Below are 20,599 nucleotides of genomic sequence, written 5' to 3'. Positions count from 1 at the left end.
GTTTACCGAGTTGATTGTTCTCTGGGATCTGTTTTCATGCTAATCAAATGTTAGAACCAAGCTAGAACCAAGCTACCGCAAACTGGTCGCTAGCTGCTAACGTTAGCTTTCAGGGCATCAGGTAAATCGCTATTTCTACACCACTAACAAGGCTCAAAATAGCACCCCACTTCCACAGTAGCATAATGAGGGCCCCTACATGTAAACCGAAGCATTGAGAACTTTGTAAGTGTACAGACAGTTATTAAAAAGATAGTTTATAAAGACGTTACCGTTCGTTTTTAAATGCGGGCGCCATCTTGGAAAGCTATCTTACTAGTTACAAGTTGCACGGTGTTTGTCGTTCGACTGGTCATGACTGTTTTTCATGTAAAGCTAATGTTTGCAGATAGCGTCCAGTTTGCGGTGGCTTGGTTCCATCTAGAGACACATTTAATTACCATGAAAACAGATCCCAGAGAAAGATTGACTCTGTACACATATGTCACTAGCCCTTAGGTTCATTTTTGCACTGGAATTGTCCTTTAATTTAATAAAGCTCTACTGCTAAAAGGTTGTTGATAGATTGAGTGCAAGGGACCAACAAGGTGCAAGATATTCACGATTCAATACTATATTGCCATATAAAAATGTTTGATTGGAATTTTTCTTAGTGAGCTTACTTAAAGACAGAGAGACATAACTAGTAAAGCCACTCACTCATATAGCAAATAATGAATTAGATGAAGTATAAAACAGATATCCATATCCATAAATTAATCACAAAAGGCACACAATAATGGGTTGAAATATAAGCTAACACATAAGAACACCATATAACACTACACCACAACATGCTGCCTCCAGCTCAAACTTAACTTTCATACGAGTTTGGAATGGGAAATGTTGGATTGTGTGGCCACTGTTGTGCGCTGTAACTAAATCCGGAAGAATATATATTAATGGTAAAATAAACAATCTTCTCAGTCAAAAAACAATATGATAAAATCTGATTCAAATAACCAATGAAATTATAACATGCCACAACATGATCAATTCTGGATTTTTTAAGGTTGATACCAATATTGATATTTAAAGGTTGAAAACTAAGATAACAATATATTTGCAAAAATATATATGCCAAGGACAGGCATTTTAACCAATTCTGCTCTGCTCAGGTTGAGGTTATGGGGCTCGGTTGGGAATCACATGAGGCCGTAAAACTCTTTGCCCCAGTAAAGGTGATAAAGTAAGTCATTTTTCACTCCCTAACACATGCAACAAAGCTAAGCAGAGCGTGATGCAGTCTGTGTCCATCCAATCCAGAGGTGACATCAGATCAGCGGAGATAACTGAAATCACCTGTGCAGATACAATACTGGTGTGCAGGGCTTTTACATCTGGTTATCAAATAATAGTTATTAAGATAGCTTGTGTGGTAGATCTTACCATATCTACTAACTATGGAGACACACTGTAGTTCTCAGTTGAGATTACATAACAATATTGTATTAATAACAATAATAAAAACACTAATGGGTATCACAGTAACACAATTAATCCTTTCTATAAATATGCAAATGATAAAATAAATGGAAACGTACCATCACGATAAGCCTAGGTCAAAGAATCAATATCATAGTAATACAAATGCTGCTTTTGCATGTGATTGTCCTTATGTTATGTGGGTTATGTTTGTGGGGTGAACACAAAACGTATTACAACACACACGTCTGAGTCTATCCGGTCAAGCCAACATTTAAATCATTATACCATAACATTCAGCCAGCCAGCACATTTTGGTATGTAGGCCACAGATGATGTAAAACAGCTTGCAGCAAAGCTACTGCTGTCTGAACAAAGCTGGTGGTCGGCTCCATATACATCCTTCTTCATGCATGGCGACACATATGGGCCCGGCCGGTGCTAGATGTATGCGTGTGCGCGTGCACGTGTGCCCCGCGTGAGTAATGCAGTGGGATACCCAGCAGCGCTGCCAGATTGTATAACCATCATACAGCCATATAGCTGGTTTGACTGGCTGCGGACAAGCAAACACACACTTGCAAGATGCAGCATCAACCAGACATTTTAGGAAATACACTTTACAGTTGTTCTGTTTCCTCTCACCTTGTGATGCAATATTTTAGGGGGAGGACACAGTCTGTCACGAGCTGCTTTTGAGTGGGTAATCAGTCACAGTGTGATGCGCTGTACGTCCAGTCCTCCGACCTTGTGCATGCGTGAGGTGGGATGAAAATACTACCACGTATTCACATCTAATAATGGGCTCAAACTAGCAGTAATAACAATAATAATAATGCAAACAAGATATCCATTAAAAATAACACAACTTAATTACACTATAAACATGCATAAGCTTTCTTTACTGAAGGTGAATTTATTAAATAAATTCTGCCTCTCTCTGTGATTCACACACCGACCATGATGACGGTGACTGGAGGAGCGGAGACTTCTTACGTCAGACGAGGAGAATGACACGCGCGTCCAATGAGGAGCCGAGGATGTGCAGCGCGAGGACGGAGCTGCCGACAGAAAGGCTAATAACCATGCCAACCGAGGAATATAGCGCGCGCCGCTGACTGGGGAGACAGAGAGGGGGGGGAAACCCTACAAGAAGAAATATATTTAAAAAATAAATATCACAGAAAGTGAAAGATAAAGGACAAGAGAGGAACCCTGGTTTCCTGTAGGGGGAAGAAGAAGAAGACAAGGAGCTGGTAATTCTTCTTTTTTGTTTCTGTGGCGTGGTCTCCCTTCTCCTCCCCTCCCTCCCTCCCTCCTTATCTCTCTCGCTGGCTCAGGGACTGCACTGCTGCAGCTGAATGAAACCGATTCAGGTATTTATTGTTTTCTCTATTGCTAAAAAATATATAGGCTACACACACTCGAGCCTGAGCGCCGGTTTAAGAGCTCGTGCCAGGGTCGCTGACCGCGCTGCTGGTGGTTTGGAAAAGTGGATGTTCCTGGCTGCACGAGCTCCCGTTACCGCAGGGATGTGCTCCCCTGAGCTGCGGGGCTTTTGGTCCGGGTAGTGGTGCTGGTGACCTTCCCTGGCCGTTCGCAGTCATTGATGGTGTGTATGTGCGCGCGTGTTTGTGCGTGCACACCGGAGCATGAAAGAGAGAGATGAAAAATGAAGGGGGCGGGGGGTGAAGCCAGGAAGGGTGTGTGGGGAGGTTGAGGTGGGAGGCGTGAGAGGGGAGACATTTTTTTTTGTGAATGGAGCTCTAGATCCTTTTGGCGCGAGCGCGCGCCTGGCAGCTTGGCTGGCTGAGCTAAAATTAGCCTCGTGCCGGATTTTTCTGTCTGCGTGCGGCAAGCGGCGGCAGCAGCAGCATATGTGGATCCGAATCCGTATTAACGAGGGTCTACACTCACGCACGGATGTCTAGGCACGCGCTCATACATGCTAACGGTGAATAGGACACCAGCTTCCACCGTGCCGTGCCCCAGGACGTCATGCACCACTTTTGGAGATGCTCTAAAAATAGAATTTGTTGATGATGGTTTTGACTGTGATGAAATTGAACATCTTCTGCATCCGGCATCTTTTAGGTAGGAATGCACCACATTGAAGTCTTGTTGGATTATTTAATGGCGTTGTTTATTTTGTGTGTTGAGGATGCTTGGTCGGTCACGTTGCTTTAAAGCCAAAATGGAAGGAATATTACAGTCATTTATGGATTTATTTTCCCTCTTTGTGTGCGTGTCTCCACCTGCTATTTTGCTGCTGTTAATTACCTGTCGGTGACGTGCGTGCTTGGGGTCAAGAGCTTAGTTGTTTTCATGAATGAAAGGCCGGGTGGATGGGTGGATGGATGAAAAATGTTGTTTTTTCAAAAGGGGGGGTAAGATTTCAACACCCTCCTTTTCCTTCTCGCCCTGTATTCCTTCTTTGTGTTGTCCTCGACTCTTGTCCCCTTCCTGTTTCTTTCTCCCCCTTCACTCGCCCTCTACTTTCTTTTTCATCCTTTCTTTCCACAACCTCCTTTTCCCATCTTCTTCTTCTCCACTCTCCCCCCTTTCCACTCCTCTTACTTTTGCCCCCCCCCCCCACATTAATTTTTTATATACGGTATATAAAACTTGTCATCTCTCTTTCTCCTCCTTCAACTATTTCTCTCTTACTTTATCTTTTTTTTCTGTTTCTTCTTGCTTTCTGTGGTATGTATGTTATCTCTCCCCCTTGTCGGAACATTTCCCTGTTCTTTTACACATTATTGACTGCAACTTCCGCTTTCATTTCTGCTCTCCCTTCCCTCCTTGCTACTTATTTCCACCTCCATTTCCTCTAACTCTTACTCTTGTCCGTTTTTCACCTTTTTTCTTTTAAATTTATACTGCTCATCTTTTCTCTTCTATTTTCTCTCCATTTCAAACTTTGATAAATTACAAATTTTTTCCTCTGATCTTACTTATTCTTCCACTCACTTCTTTCTTCCTCCCCACCCTCCCTTTTACTTTCCTCATTCTCCCCCCCCCCCCCTTCCCTTTTTCTCTTGTTTCTCCAGCTATGATTCTCTCCCTGGCCGCAGTAGCAGCCATGAGCAGCGGCAGCGGCAGCAGCCTCAACTCCTCCTCCCCCCTCGACCCCTTCGACTCCTCCACCTCGTGGAGTCTTGCCGAGGACCCCTCCAACTCCTCCTCTGAACCCGTTGTGCGAACTCTGACCCCTGACCTCCAGCCAGCCACCACCGCTGTTGCCATCCAGGAAGTCAACCCCTGGGATATCGCGCTTTGCGTGACAGGGACTCTCATCTCCTGCGAGAACGCTCTGGTGATCGCTGTGCTGTTCTACACGCCGACGCTCCGCGCTCCCATGTTCATCTTGATTGGATCACTGGCGGTGGCAGATCTTCTGGCCGGCCTGGGCCTCATCTTGAACTTTGTCTTCACCTATTTGGTCGACAGCTCGGTGGAGTTTGTGACGCTGCTGTCGGTCGGACTGCTCATCTCGGCGTTCTCTGCATCTATCCTCAACATTCTAGCCATCACGGTGGACCGCTACCTGTCGCTGTACAACGCCCTGACCTACCACACTGAACGGACAGTTACCTACACCTACTTGATGGTGGCCCTCATCTGGGTGCTGTGCCTCACGCTCGGCTTGCTGCCGGCGTTCGGTTGGAACTGTCTGCGGGACGAGTACACGTGCAGCATCTGCTGGCCCGTCACGAAAATCAATGCCGTGGCGCTCGCCGTCACCTTCCTGCTCGTCTTTGCCTTGATGATGCAGCTCTACCTTCAAATCTGCAAGATCGCCTTCCGCCATGCGCAGCAGATCGCCGTGCAGCATCAATTTGTGGGCATCTCCACCACCAAAGGTGTTTCCACACTGTCGGCCATCCTGTGTGCCTTTGGGGCGTGCTGGCTGCCGTTTGCCATGTACTCCATCGTGGCCGACTCAAGCTACCCCATAATATACACCTACGCCACGGTCCTCCCAGCCACCTGCTGCTCTGTGATCAACCCCATCATCTATGCGTTCCGAAACCCGGATATCCAGAAGTCGCTGTGGTTGGCCTGTTGCGGTTGCGTCCCGTCCAACCTCTCCCTCAGACCAAGGACCTCCAGTGATGTGTAGCAGGAGAAGGTTGGTTTCTGTCTGGCATGATGCTCGACACCAAATCAGGGTAGTAGGAAGAAGAGGACGAACTGGGAACAAGAGATCAGGAGGTGAAAGGTAATGGCTGAGGAAAGAGATTTCCTCTACTCTTCATATCAGGGCTGGTAGGCTGATGGCAAACGCCTGGCTGGCCACAGTAAAAGTGGTGGTGGAACATGTAGAAGCGAGGACAGTGCATGGTCAAAAAAAAATAGAGCTAATACAGATCATGTGGCTCGGAGAAAACCAACAGAGGATGGATGAATTGTGAAACCAACTGCAAAACCCTGATTGAGATTTCCTCGTGGTGATTGTAAGAGAGGCTGGGGTGCGTCTTTGGACTTTTTCCACTGAGAGGAGTAAAGCCTACTTCTCAAGAATAGCATATATGTGACGGCCGGGTTTAGGAAGAAATGTCCTCAAATCTCAATAGGACTTAAACTTCAGCAACACTGCATGGTTATGCAATCCGAAGGAGGGAAAACGTCTTAAAATACCGTATGTGTTTTAACTGATGTGTTTGAAATGAAGTGGCGTGTCGATAAAATCACAATGAGCTAAATATAGACAACGAATGACCTTGATTATTCTTAATGAGCTATCTTTAAAGGCATCTCCTGACAGGAAAAAACAAGAATATTTCCTCCCTTGGAACATATTGTTACAACGATGTTCCCCATGATCTGATGCAGATTCAGTAATAAGAGAGTTCATAGACAGAGAGTGCAACAATAATTCATCTACATGTGCTGAGATTGAAATTAGATGGTGTTCATTGACATTGATAGTCTACTGGGCTCATTTTCCCAACGCCAACAGCACAAACTGCGTCTTGTCAAGCACATTTTGCACAAGTGCATGAAGTTGGCAAAAATTGAGAGAAACAGCTCCTAATCACAACCCTGAAAATTAAATCTAATCCACACGGCTCCTAATGCATAGATAACACTGCTAGTTTGCAAAACCTAGAGAGGGATTTCCAAATTGGGGCCACCGTGTCTTTCCTTGATTTGTAGAAATCAAATCTGCTCCCCGTCTAAGAAAAGCGGTTTTCTCAGCCAGCTGGTGTGCCGTGACTGTGAAGCAGAGAGAGCTGAATTCAGCACCAAGGACAGCGCCACTGCAGGGCGCAGCCTGCTACCCTGGGAATGCTCTCTGCGGCGGGGGGAGGTGGAGGTGGGGGGGCGACTGCTGGAAAGTAGGCTACGCTGTGCTCTACACCATCTTGATAGGGAATGTGAGTTGGGTTTTAAAGGGCCGTTCCAGTGGAGTTTGATTGCTCACTTGCTACACATTCAATGTCAATTGACTGTTTTTTTCATGCATACATGATGGCTTTAGGTATTTTGAAAATCATGTTTGCTAGAACTGCATAATTTACCTGATTCAGTGCTGAAAAGACAAACACAACATCATGATATGTCTAATTTGGCCAGTGAAGGTAGACTATCACTGTGACTCAGAGAGCAGCGTTTATTTCTGACGAGCTGCACATTTGAAATCACTTCCAGTTTCTGCTTGTAAGCAAGACCACCAGGAAGGATATCCAACAGTAGCTAATGTCAAACAAAAGTCAATCGAGACCAATCAAAATGCTTTCACCAGCTATTATGTGGAGTGGAATGAAATGGTAACTCCTCATTTTACACATTAGCCGGTCCCATTTTTATAAAAAAGATATTTACTAATACAACAGTTACAATGAAGGCAATAAAACAGTGAACATCATTCTACAATGAAGTTTAAAAAAGCGAGGGTCTACAAAAAATGCCTCCAGCCATGCCCCAATTATCCTAAATATCCTCTTGAGGTCCTACAGCGAGACTACGACTCTGTTCTCTCTACCCTCCATCGTTCTCTGGCCTCTCTTGTATCTCAGCAGCACAAATTATGCATGAGAAAAGCAATGTATGGCCCCAGGAGTGCCAGTAAAGCAAGCCTTCTGACATGTGCAAGGTGAAAGCAGCTGCTGTTTTTCAGACGCAAAGGGGACCTCGGCGTTTATCTGCATCTGCAGAACGCCTTTTCAGCTCTAAATTTAGAGACGGCATTCTAACTCCATTGCCCGATTGATTATTCATTAGCTAGAGGAAGAGCTGAGCACAATCCATATTGAATAGGTCATTTTTCATGTAGAGGGCTTTGGTTACCTAGAGTACGTTCAAGTTGAAAAACTCTAGCCTGGATGTTATTTCCATTGCTATGGAATAATAAACACACATTCAATACTTTAGTGCCATTATAAGGAATATTCAAGGAAAATGGCAAAAAAGCCGATATTAACATGTATTCAAAAATCTATAATAATAATACTGTAAAACAGATGGTCTAAATTCTTCTGGCTTGTGCTTTACGCCTTCCATTTTCCTACTGGCGGTAGCTAGGATAATTGACTGACTGACACACACACACACACACACACACACACACACACACATTCTCTCTCTCTCTCTCGAATAAGCAGTGCAGCTCTTCCCCGGGGCCCCTCTGAAGGCTCGGCAGGTTAATGAGAAGCGAGAGAGGCGAGAGAGGCGAGGTGACGTGGCGTGAAATAGAAACGCCAGGCGAGACGCGCTTTAGCGTAACCTCAGGTCACGTCCACCACACACCCAATCAGGAGGAAGTCATTTCCCACTGAAAGGGCATCATGTAAGTTAAATCCAGCTAATGTTAATAACAACTCCGTAATAATGGCGCCGGGAATTGGCCTAATGTACAGAGGATGTAGTGAGGATGAGCAGGAGAGGGGATTTATTGCCAACCTCTATCTGCATTGAAATGATCTACAGAGATAGTTTTCACTTGTGTTCCTCTGCACAACCTCACAGAGAGGACCATGACTAAGCTGTTGGCATGCTGCTAATATACATGAGTGGGAGGTGTTCTGGCTTTGGGAAAATAGTTCATGGAAACTGCACTCCAGTTTCAATCTATAAAAGTCACTCAACTCAATACTAGAAAAAAAAAAAATACACGTTGACAGAGAGTCTCTTCCAAATTCAACGCTTTCTACCAAATAAACCACAACAATAGTCAACAGCAAAGAACACACTTTAAAAAATGGCGCTCAGGAGAAGCAGGTATTATTTTTTCTATAGTGTAAATTAAAACTTAGTGTAGAATTCTTTTCTATTTTCCTCGGGCAGCAGCAAACAATCAATTGTTGTTTTGTTGGCAGAACAATCGTTTCACTTACTCTGTCCATGTTTGTACTTAAAAGGCAGAGTCTCTTGTGTTTTTCGTTTTTTTTTTGGCCTTATTGAAACAAAAACTCCTTTGCAATAATGTCCAACTTTATTTTGATGTGTATAAAAAGCCACAATGGAGAAAAAAGAGAGAAAGAAAGACGGAGGTGGTGGGCTGAATGGTTTGCAGAATAACTCAAAGTCAATGTCAAAGCAACAAATAGCACATCGTACTGTATTTTTGGGAATGAGGCCTGACTGGCTGGTGGGTTTTTCTCTTTTTAAAAGACATTTCAGCAGGAGCTGAATCATGGAAGTAGGACAAACCTAAATATGAAGCCAATGCTCCATTTCCATTTATAGACGGTGTTTTGGAGCCAAATTTCTTGCCATACTTTTTTTCTCACTAAAATAAGCTTTATTTTCATGTTCGCAGTAGCTTCATTAGTGTTAGATGTCTAATTTTATAATACACGAGTTAAAAAACACACATCTGAAAGTCACAGCTGTTAAACAAGTTGACCACCTCCCTCTCTCACTCTCTCTCTTTTTACTCAATCAACGCATTGACGGAACTGCCTAACGCTAAAAGACTTGCATCAATTATTAAGTGAAATACTTTAAACTACTCTGAGGCTGAAACATGAGACGGATGGAGTTTGGTACTTTTGGCAAGCTTGGTGAACTGCAGCACTGTGGGTGACGTGACTCACCACACTACTCGATCCCAGAGAGATAATTAAATCCATTTCACGTAGGAATCTGATGCAGATGGCACACAGTTCTCCTCCTGTACGCACAATGATATGTGACACTTGCTTAGTCACCTGTGTTTGGAGATGCTAGATGGGACACAGATTACACTTTTAGGCGAGGCCAGTGTCACATCCGGCACAGTTTCTATAAAACAGCCATGTACCTGATGGGGAATCTGCACTAGCTTGGCTAATGCTTAGCTATTTGATGCAGCTTTCAAGCGGTCCCTCTGTTTTACCTCCCGATTATAATTTGATCAAACTCAGATTCAATTGGGATCGTGAATCAGATTTGGCTTAAACAGAAATGGATTTTCGTGGATTCTTTCAGCCTCCGTTGGCGACAGATGGCCGCGCCCTACAGCGGATCTCAATGACAAATGTCAAAAGATTTTAATCATGGGAAGTCCCCAGCTTTTGGCTCCAGTTAAAGCTCAGTCACACAAACTCTTAAAATGTAAAAATATCCCAGCAAAATCTATTTATTTCAATGGAATCGGTGCAATCAGAGTATTCCCTCATAAGGATTGCTGCACCATTCACTTTTATTTACCTCTCCTCTGATAGAGCATAAACAGAGTTAACAAACCTTTTTTTTTACAATAACTCTATTCAATGAAATGACTTACAATCCAAAAGACAAAATGTCAGGGGGAACATACAGCACAGTGCAGAGAAAGAGAGGGCAGTCAACACCATGAATGATAGCTGGAATGGAAATGCTGTATGTTGTGCAGAGAAAGGAAAAGTAAAGCAGAAGGGTTTGGGTTCACTAAATACTTCAAAGACGGGAGAAATTAGGAGAATCAATCCAGATACGGTTACTAAAGTTGGCGTCTGTTGTCGTTTGGAGAGGATTGGATATCGAGAACCGGTGCCATCTTGGAATTGTTTAAAAAATCATGATTCCAATGAAATCTTTTTTTCATTATTGGAATCATTCGGAAAATTTGGTTTAGAATACGATTCAGGGTTCCAAATTTAACACGGGCAAGTTCTGATTTCAGTAGAAACCACCGTACTTCCTGGCGTTTGTTGCGTTGCAGCCATGGAGCACAGTAAACGGCGCTCTAGTGGGTATTTTACATTGAAAACGCCCGGTGGAACTGTAAATCAACATTGAATCTACACATTGTTTCGAGAGAACTGGCATTGAAAGGAAGAATCGGAATTGTTAAAATCCAAACGATGCCCAACCCTACTTTCAGATGAGTCAACATCAATGTGACGGTTGGTATCCTGACTATCATCGAAGAGGACATCAGTCCATTCTTTGAGTGGATGTCAGTGTTTCTATAGTTTATCAAATCGCTCCAAAAGGGGACCCGACGATATTGTTCGCCGCTGCCGTTGTCGTCAATGATAGTTGTGTCATGGGCTCTGCCGTCCACTTGAGTTTGAACGATTAAAAAAAAAAAAAAAAAAGGATACATTTTTAGATTGCTCTTGGTGTGGACGGCCCTTTGTTGTTACCAGCAAGCGCTAGTATATTCTCAGCTAGCTTGCGAGTTAGCAGTTAGCTCACCAAGTGTCTAGAACCAAATACTTAAATATTTGGCCTTAACACTTTCAGGTGTGAAATGTCCTTTAAAGGTGAAGTCAGTTTTACTTGGATCAATGGATATGTGGGATGAGAAGAATGTTTGACTTCTAGTCTTCCTTTTAAAACCTGCTGAGAAAAAACTTGCAAACTATTTAGAAATTTCTTTCAGGGAATAAACTATTTGATCCAAGTCTGGTGGGAGCCCCAAAGTAAAAACCACAAATCAGCCATTTTACGCGTGCACTGACTGAAATGTGAAACCCAGCATTGCTCAACTAGAACTAGAGCGACTGAACAGCTGATCTGAAGTCAGTGTTTACTCCAGCAGCATTACACAGCTGTATTTCAAACATTGTCTCTGACGGTCCCATCTGGCACATCCAACTGGTGATTGTTTTAACAATTTATAATACTCATCTGTGAATATGCCACAACTCAGTCAACCTTCCTGGGGCAAGAGTGGATGGACCACTCACTGTGTGTGTGTGTGTGTGTGTGTGTGTGTGTGTGTTCACCCCCCTGGGATCATAGCCAATTGTAATGAACCATAACTCAACCAACTCTCACTGTAAACACAAACACACGCAGAATGGTGTTGTCAGCCGCTATACAGGACTATAATTCAATTCAAATGAAGAAAAAAAACATATTGTACAAGTGAGTGTGTGTCTGTGTTATTTTTATTATGCAATGCTGTACAGAAATGTATATTTTTGTAATGTTCATCAGGGCATGAGTTACAAGACATGGTCGCTGCTGTGAGCATGAGTTTGTTGTGAGTGTGTGTGTGTGTGTGTGTATGTGTATTCTTCCTCTTCTTCTGTGTCCTTCCTATAAACAAATGTCAAAGTTTCTTTGGGGTAAAAACAAGAGTTTTGTGTCAGATCCGCTGAAAAAGTGCCATATTTTTAGACTTTCTAATGTCTTATTTGTTTTGGTTTGTGTACATACACGTTTATCCGAGGGTTGATTCCCATCGTGGAGTCTGAATTCGTCCGAGTCAGTAAATCTGTAAGCAAAACACAAAAAAATGCATAGTCAAAAAACGCAGCTAAGAGGAGCAGGATAAAGAAGGAAAAAAAAAAAAAGGTTGGGTAAAAGTACTTGACCTTGATATGATAGATCACTATACCGAGACTACATCACTATACAACAGAAAAAAAGACCAATCCTAACTATATTTTCTTCTTTAACGTCGGCTTTGCAGCAGCAACAACATGAGAGAGATAACGTTAAAGTGCCGTGATCTGAAGCGTTTTCTTCCCATAGAGAGACTCCCCGACAGAGAGACAGTCAGAGAGGGACGGTGCGTGGCAGTGTCGGACGTCACAGGTCTCCAGTGACGTCATTTTGTCTGAGTCGTGTCTAAGAGAGCAGGTCGTTTCAAAGACATGCCTCCCTTTTCCTCTTCCGTCTTTCACAAACATCTCTCTCCCTTCTTCCTCCCACTCATCTTCCTTTGGACTGCTTTTTTCCTCTTCAACCTTGCAGACAACTCCCTCGTCTTCTTTCCGTTTCAAACATGTCCGTTCCCATTCCCTTTTCTTCTCATTCTTCCCATCGTTTCAAGCACGTGCCTCTCTTTTTACTATCACTTTATCCTCACTGTTTTTTCCCCCAATGCCTTCACTCTTCTCTCTCAGGTCATTTTTCTCGTTCCAGTCATTCCCTCCGTCCATCTTTGACCAGGCTCTACACCTTCATCTGTATACTATAGCTATAACTATAGCTCTTCTCCCCTCCCTCGTCTCCTCCTATCGCCTAACATTTTGCTATCCTTGGCCTGCAGGAAGCAAGTCGGCCAGGCTCCGTCTAAAAATAGGTACCTGAAAGCGGATAAAAAGAGCGAAAAAAGAACAGCAGAAAAAACAAAAGGGAGGAAAGGGAGGCAGCAAAGAAGAAGAAATCGACCCTACCTCCCTGAGCGCAGAAACAGAAACATTCGCTTCATCCTCTCCCTTTTCTCTCCTTCCCTCTCAATCTTCTTTGCACAAGCATGCATTCACCTTCTATTTTTACACCTCCTTATCCCTCCTTTAGAGTCCCTCTCTCTTTTTTTTCCACAAAACAAGGGTTTTTAAAAGCAGGGACCCGGGTCAAGTCAGTTAGGCTAGGCTAACATTTCCCCTCTGTGACCTACAACCTGGCAACCCTTCAGGCAAGCAGAGATTGTCAATAAAAAACCATTACAGAGCTAATTTTTTATCGGACCGAGTATGGCCTTCATAGAAAACACATCGTTTTATGCATCGATATCGTTGGTCGGGACAAGGAAGCAGCACGTGTGCACGAGCATCACTTGTATTAAATCCTCAAGGGGACGGTGTTATGGGTAATACTACTGTGATGTCACAGACCTGATCATGTTTTTGTTTTGTTTCCTATTTCTAATTTATTTCCTTTAATTTTTCCTCTTTTGTGTCGTGAAACAGTCGGTTACGATAAAAAGTACAAATGCACTTTATAAGGTGGACATGTTACAAATTGCACTTGTAAATGTCGAATGTAAAACCTTGAAGAGAAAGATTTATTTTTACTATTGTACATAAATGAGAAGAGAAAGAAAAAAAGACTGCAAAAAAGTGGAGGATAATTTGCCAAATAAATGGAGAACAAAAGAATAAAGTTGTAACGTTTTTCTGTGTGCTGGAATGGAGTCAGTGACGTCAGAGTGTGTGTGTGTGTGTGTGTGTGTGTGTGTGTGTGTGTGTGTGTGTGGGCGTTTGCATGACATTGTCTGTGTGTGGGTGTTTTTACGAGTGTGTGTGTGTGGATTGGGAGTGAGTGAATATCGCAGGTCACTGTAGCGTTAAGAAAAGCCTGCGTGTATAAAAAGATGCCTCTGAATTATTGAACCCCTCCCTGCTTGCATAACAGCAGAAAACAGAGAGAGTGAGAAGAGGAAAAGCAAAGGTGAAGAAAAGAAAGAGCAGAGAACCCAATTAGAGAAGATACAACACACATGGACAACAGGAACACACACACACATCCATATGACATTCATGTAAAGTAAAAAAAATGCCCAGAGGAAGAGGGAAACTTGCAGAAATAGCTGAGGGAGGATGGATAGTGTGTACTTGTGTGTGCTTGTGTGTTTCTCTAGTGACAGGCTTCATTTTTACAAAGTAGCCTTTAAAAACAAACAAACACAATTGTTAGCCATGTATGTGAGTGCATGTATGTTTTACCAAGAGTGCTACAGTATGTCTGTGGGTGTGTGTGGGTGGGGTATCAGCACACACACCAACACTAGCTTCTTAATAAATAATTAACAATGCAGCAGGAGATTTCAGTCATCCATCTCTGTGACGCCAGTGAGCGTGTGTGGGAGAGAGAACTTTAACCTTTAATCAATCAAATCTGCTTGTGTGTCCATGAAAGTGTGAACTACATGAGCTGGCAAGGCTGCATGGGTGTGCGTTTGACTCCTTGACTCCCCTCTCTGTGGTCTCTACATGGAGGGGACAAGCTCCACCATGTGGCCCAAAGTAAGTACTGCAATTACAGATGGGGGGGGGGGGGGGGGGGGGGACGCAGCATCCACCCACAACCACCTACTTCTTTTAAGTCATTGGAGCAGCTCCCTCAAAAGAAGCACGAAGCCTACCCTCTGTCCCCTTTTAAATCTATACCATCTTTAACTTCCTCTACCTCACCCATATGTCCACTCTATTGCTCTCCCACCCCGCCTGGCGGTCTCTCTCTCTCTCTCTCTCTCTCTCTCTGAGTCAGAAGGCTCTCTCTACCATCTGCTGCAGGATGCTGCTAATCATCTCAGTGTATGTGCAAAAAAAGAAGAAAGAATGCACAGACGGTGGCGATATTCCTGCATCTGTTGTCCTCCTCCTCTTCACCCTGATCTAAAATTGTATTCAAAATTTGATTGTGAAGATTATTTCCCTTCATGTGGCAAGGAAATGACCCATGAGTGCACTTAATGTGAACCGCACATTTTACACATCAACCACTTTTCCAGGAGCTATTTTGAATGTTGTCCAGTGACAGTAATATGATGTCCTACAAATCCCTTGACAACCCATTGAGAGACTTCCAGCTGTTAGTTTTATAGGAAGATGGAGGGAGCTGGTAGCTACTGGAAGTAACAATTAATACAAGACAATCTTACTTACCTTAGCACAAAATCAAAATTCATGGCTAAAATTCATTCTTGTCTATCAAGGCTACTTTGCCATATAAAAAACGCACCTTCAGAAATCACATAGAAGGGATATAGCACACATGACATGGTCAACAATACTGAAATACACAACCTCAGTTATGTACTACTCTAGAACTAGAGTTCTCTGAGAAATTTAACAGCATCTTTAGCCATCCACCTGCCACCTTGATGCGCTGCCAACAAGCTTCTTTAAAAACATGTTCAGCTGTTTGGCAACAGACTTGCTGCAATTAATTAACCATCATCTCCGACCATTAAGCAATTTGCGTTTGCGTTTTGAGGAGAGCGGCCATCAAGCCTCACCAAACATCTGTGTTAAGCACTATACTGAGTCCTGTCTTTGTAAGGAAACAATCTCAAATGGTTACTTTGAAAAGAGAGTGTTACCCAATTTGGCCTAGGACTGTGCTTTTTTTCCCTTCAATAATAATGTCCATCATTTCAATACCAAACAATCAGGGGACACAACCATCAATAACCCATCCATCTACTGTCCTTATTCCTCAACAGAGTGAACCCTTGCCTCAACTATCGTGGGGCATTTATATACAAAAAAAGAAGTACTTTTGAGGTAGTAATAGCTGATACAAATAAATCTGAACTATCCCTTTAAGGTAAAATAACATTAGTTAAAGGACTGTACTGGGAATTTGAAAAAAAAATAAGGGTTAATGAATGGTTATTAATGATTACACACCCAAAGCTTGAAACAGGTCTTTACAGATTAATTTGCATGATGGAGCTGGGAAATTCATTTGTGTATGGTAAAAGGGTACACACATTAAAAAAACATCTGACGCAAGCATGTGCATCATAAAAATGGTTTGCATCCTTTACGTCAGATAAACCAAGTGCATCTAAAGCAACTCTTGGATTTTTAAACTGAGTCATCTTGTTTTTTCTGATTAATATACTTTGGGTAACATGTTCTCTCAGTACTTTATTGGTGTGAGGTGCTTTTTTTGTATTTTCCACTGACCTCTATCTTTCTCTCTGCTGTGTCACCATCTGTGCCTCAAAATGACTCTTCTCTCCGAATCAGCACCCATTGGTTCCTCCTCCACGCTGCCAAGGCCCAGAATAGCACGATGCTGGAATGAACCACGTTGACACCGACGGACGTGTTGCAACGCTGAGAAAATGGAGTGATGATCGCTGGATTTACGAATGAATCTACGAACAATCAATTGGATTTGAACAGCTTCAATAAACATGACTTATATAAACAAACATGCGTTTTCTCTTGGCATCAGTTCACATGATGTAATTACATGGGCAAGAAGCGTGTCATTGCGTGTATTCATTATATATGTTTCATAGGTGTGTCACAGATTGGGATTGTACAGCAAATATTGTTCAACAAACCTAGTGTGGAAGGTAAGAAGGATTCAGAAGTTTGCCAATATCAATGCCACTAGAACCTTGGGGGGGGGGGGGGGGGGGGGGGGGGGGGGGGGATATATATTGAATGAAGAGGTGAATAAAAAAAGAGCAAACAGGATAAATATTTTGTTCACCATTTATTGTCTATAGTTACATGCATACTTGCTTACAGTTGGTTTAGTGTGCAATACACAGTTTTATTTTGTTTCATTGTCTATGTTACATTACCCCAAATGTATTTTTACTTTACAGTCTGCCCTGCCAAAAGTCTATACAACATGATTCATTTCTTACATTTTCAACACATAATGACGTATTCTCACAAGCCAGTAGCCATAGACACACAAAGTTGATTTAAAATCTTGGCCATTTTTTGCTTCTTGTAAAAAATATAAAGACTTTGATGCATTTTGTCTCCTAGATTAGGAAATTGTGAATGAAAATTTCTAATTTGGAAATACTGACAGGACCAGTGTTTTATAGCAGATCCAACAAAACAGATAGTTTTAAAATTCTAGGACACAAAGAGACTACGAAGTGCTTGGATCCAATAATGCTGGCTGCATTTCTGGACAGAGTATGCTGTATCCACGGTTGTTGCAAAAAACATATTTGGCCTAGGACTGTGCTTTTTTTTCCCTTCAATAATAATGTCCATCATTTCAATACCAAACAATCAGGGGACACAACCATCAATAACCCATCCATCTACTGTCCTTATTCCTCAACAGAGTGAACCCTCGCCTCAACTATCGTGTGGCATTTATATACAACTAAAGAACTGAGCCATATTTTGAGCCATATCCCTTTCAAAATCTTAATGCTTTCTGTAACCTATCAATACGGTAAGATGTCAAACCTGTGCAACAACTATGCAATCAAAACAGTGTCAGAGTATATGACAGACACCTGTTCTCTGCTCGGTTTGATGCTTTACCCAGTTAACGGTGACATGGAGGTCAAAAGACATCTAGATGTTTGTCTTTTTGTTTCAACAGCATTTTCTGCCTATCTTTCAATCTAAGGGGGGTCGTGACTACACACTGAAATGTGGTTTTGTTGTTTTTATGATTATTTAAGTGCTAATATTCACTTTATAATCAAGCTTGTTAGTAGGACTGGGCTCCCACAAATTCAGCAGCAGATTCATGCAGCCCAGTCTCGTAAAATAAATTGTTTGTGTCCAGCGTGAAACCCGTAAACGTTGAATTACATAACAAACAATTATTTTAAAGCTATAGTGCGAGGTTTCCATCATCACATGACGAATTCTATGTGATGACAACTCTGTTGTTGCATCCACATGACACAATGTGATCGCGCACTGCCCCCACACCCCCTCCACACAGTTGCTAGTACACAAGGACACAGAGGACTTAAATACCATGATGGACTCTTCAGAAGAGGTCATTCTCTTCACTCGAGTTTCTGTGTGGGAAAGACGCCGGACGACACCATGTTCTGAACACAGCCATGCTGAGAAACACAGAGAGAGTTACAGTATGTGGAGCTGATGGTCAGAATTAGCTTTGGAGCAACTCATTTGGTAACGGCTTGAATGTAACGAACGTTCATTAACATCAAAAAGTTACGCACTAAAGCTTTAAACAAAACCATCATCTTTTTCTAAACCTTACCAAGTAGTTTTGTTTCCATTCACATTGTTAATCACGTGTTTCCACGCCAGTCTCTGGAAACATAATTCAGAATGCCATTTTCTTGTATGAGAATGTAATTCTTTAGGAGACAAAGTTGCTTCGGGAGGAGATTAAGTGATCTTAAGTTAACATAAATGGACAAATAGAAACCATCGCTTACGTCCAAAAAATTAAAAACGGTTTGGTGAATCTCTTTCACATTAAAAAAGGACGCAGTTGTGTCTCGTATCACTCAACCCAAGGAAAAAAGTACATTGCGGAACATCAAACTGTTGAGTACCAGCACTATACTTCCCAGAATGCTTTGCTGCCAAGTTGTAGCACCAAACTAAAAAATTAAAAAATCATTCAGATCTGGTTTTAAAATTTTAAACAGACTGATGTAGCATGAAGAAATGCATCAATCCGAGATCAAATGCAATTTGAATGCTGTTTTTTTTTTGGGGGGGGGGGATATTTAGGCGGTTAAGAGCAGGTGTATCCAGTAAAAACTCAATCAAATTAGACTCATCCTTTCACTCGCTTCTCTAACACGTTAAACTGCTTTATCCGGCACCTGGATCCTGGCCCTGGAGTAGAAAACCCTAAAATAAACCAAAGTGAACAACTCACTGCAGCACATTTTAAAAAGAAAAAAACACATTATAAAAACACTACAGTCCAATCAGCTCATACCGAGGATTAGCCAAACCTATACTGAAAAGAGATAGATATTATACTGTATATTACTGTTGCAAGTCTCTTACACTTATGTATTTATAGTCCAGGGGCTGCGTTAACCACACCACCACAGACAGCAGTGCTGAGTGGACATGACCTCTGACCCTTGGTCAGGATGACGAGCTTAATAGTGCGGCTCCGCTGTGTTAGGTATGAAAGCATTTATAGAAGACAATACCACAGCACAAAGTCACTGGCTGAATGTTAGGCTTCATGTCATGAATGACTAGAAAAGGAACGAAAAAAAAGAAGAAGAAATTAAACAAAAATAATGGCATAAGCTCGCTCGCTTGATTGGAGGCTGAATGATGGTTTAACAAAGCTGGTGGCGCTTGTTTTCCCAGACCAGCGTAAACGTGGGTGGCGGTTTCAGCCGTTACACAATGGGGGAGCTACTGTATACCACAATGTTAAAGGTAGCAGTTCAAGGACTACACCGGCTTCGTGGGAGTTTGGTCGCTGGAATCGCTTTAACAAAAACATTGCAAGAGAACCAGCGTCCCATTTCTCCCTGTGGATGCTTGGATTGGTGCATGTGCAGCAATTATAATATCAGGTCACATGACATTCTAACTTTTGCAGCTTTTTAATACAACGCAACCCTCAAAAAAAAGGTTTGAAAATGAAATCTTTTCTTTTAAACATTTATTTTATATTTTCTTTTGAACGCTACTTGTATTTTTTTTTCCAAAGACATTAAAAACTCAAAACAATATTGTAAATGTTCATTGCTTAGCTACCAAAATAAAATAAAAACTATTTTTGAAATTGCTGTTACCCCTTAATTGATTTATGTCTTGTATTAAAAAGGACTAACAAGAGACATCAATTACATGTAAATGATTGTTTTCTGATGCAGTTTAAGGTTTGTATAGTTTTTTAACAATAATAAATTATACTGTATATTCACATAAACAAGTCTGAATTTTGAATTATATTCGCAAATCAATGTTTTTTAATCAAAGTAAACCTGTGGTCAAAACATTTCAGATTGGAGGCAATTGTAGAACTTATTATCCAAAATATGAAGATTTTTACCAGACCAAACTTGGTATTGGTTTTTACTCGGCGTCGTGTTTGGAAATCCGTCTCTGTAAACTGAATCGATTTCATCAATTTCATATCCAATCACCGATCAGTGTCTTCAGCTGTTTGCTCACCTACTGTTTAAGGTCCCACTTATATGGGAGGTCTAATTATACAATCTTTACAAGCTCAAAATACTGTTTTTCTACATCTGTTGTATATCTTTTACCAATACGACGCAGGACATTATTATGACAGTAATAAAGCTGTTGGCAACATGCTATATATTCAACTGTAGACTGGCCAAAGTGCATTACACAAAGATCATTTTGGTGTCGATTCCATTGTCACATGCTGGTTAGTAAGGTGACCAAACTCTCAAAACGACAGTGTAGTCTCTGAGGGAGAGTGCGCATGTTTCGTAAGCTGGCACTGCTCAGCGAGCCGGTGTCATCTCTATTTTTTCCCTGATTTTCCCGACTTGTTTTCATAAATTCCATTCTCAACATTTGGCAGACAAGTTAAGATTGCACTATAATTT

General features: G+C 42.0%; 1 protein-coding gene and 1 long non-coding RNA gene across 4 annotated transcripts; one reads left to right on the top strand and one right to left on the bottom strand.

The window, feature by feature from the left end:
• Window positions 1–364: 364 nt before the first annotated feature.
• Window positions 365–20,481, bottom strand: LOC117935104. Its single transcript, XR_004654666.1, has 4 exons — window positions 19,508–20,481; window positions 17,991–17,993; window positions 10,368–10,372; window positions 365–375 (listed from the first exon to the last, which is right to left on the bottom strand). It is a non-coding gene; the product is annotated as an uncharacterized LOC117935104 (long non-coding RNA).
• On the top strand, window positions 2,425–11,234 carry gpr185b (G protein-coupled receptor 185 b). Of its 3 annotated transcripts, XR_004654653.1 has the most exons (3): window positions 2,425–2,720; window positions 4,515–9,062; window positions 9,097–11,234. XR_004654653.1 is itself a non-coding variant. In XM_034857191.1 (2 exons), the coding sequence occupies exon 2, from the start codon at window positions 4,517–4,519 to the stop codon at window positions 5,585–5,587; it is 1,071 nt and encodes a 356-aa protein (XP_034713082.1). In that variant the 5' UTR covers window positions 2,425–2,720; window positions 4,515–4,516; the 3' UTR covers window positions 5,588–11,234. The 3 variants fall into 3 exon arrangements, 2 of the variants coding, with proteins under 2 accessions (XP_034713082.1, XP_034713083.1); XM_034857191.1 differs by having other exon boundaries at window positions 4,515–11,234; XM_034857192.1 differs by lacking the exon at window positions 2,425–2,720 and adding an exon at window positions 3,221–3,558 and having other exon boundaries at window positions 4,515–11,234.
• Window positions 20,482–20,599: the final 118 nt, after the last annotated feature.

Source organism: Etheostoma cragini, chromosome 19 (genome assembly GCF_013103735.1).
Source record: "Etheostoma cragini isolate CJK2018 chromosome 19, CSU_Ecrag_1.0, whole genome shotgun sequence".
NCBI classification, from domain to species: Eukaryota; Metazoa; Chordata; class Actinopteri; order Perciformes; family Percidae; genus Etheostoma; species Etheostoma cragini.
Note: the sequence above shows the minus strand (reverse complement) of the source record. Positions and strands in the feature narration are given on the sequence as shown.

Bases quoted from the DNA above. Each gene is read 5' to 3' on its own strand.
- gpr185b (XM_034857192.1), top strand. From the start codon at position 3,504: ATGATGGTTTTGACTGTGATGAAATTGAACATCTTCTGCATCCGGCAT. The intron at 3,559-4,514 runs GTAGGAATGCAC...TTGTTTCTCCAG, and splicing joins CTGCATCCGGCATCTTTTAG to CTATGATTCTCTCCCTGGCC.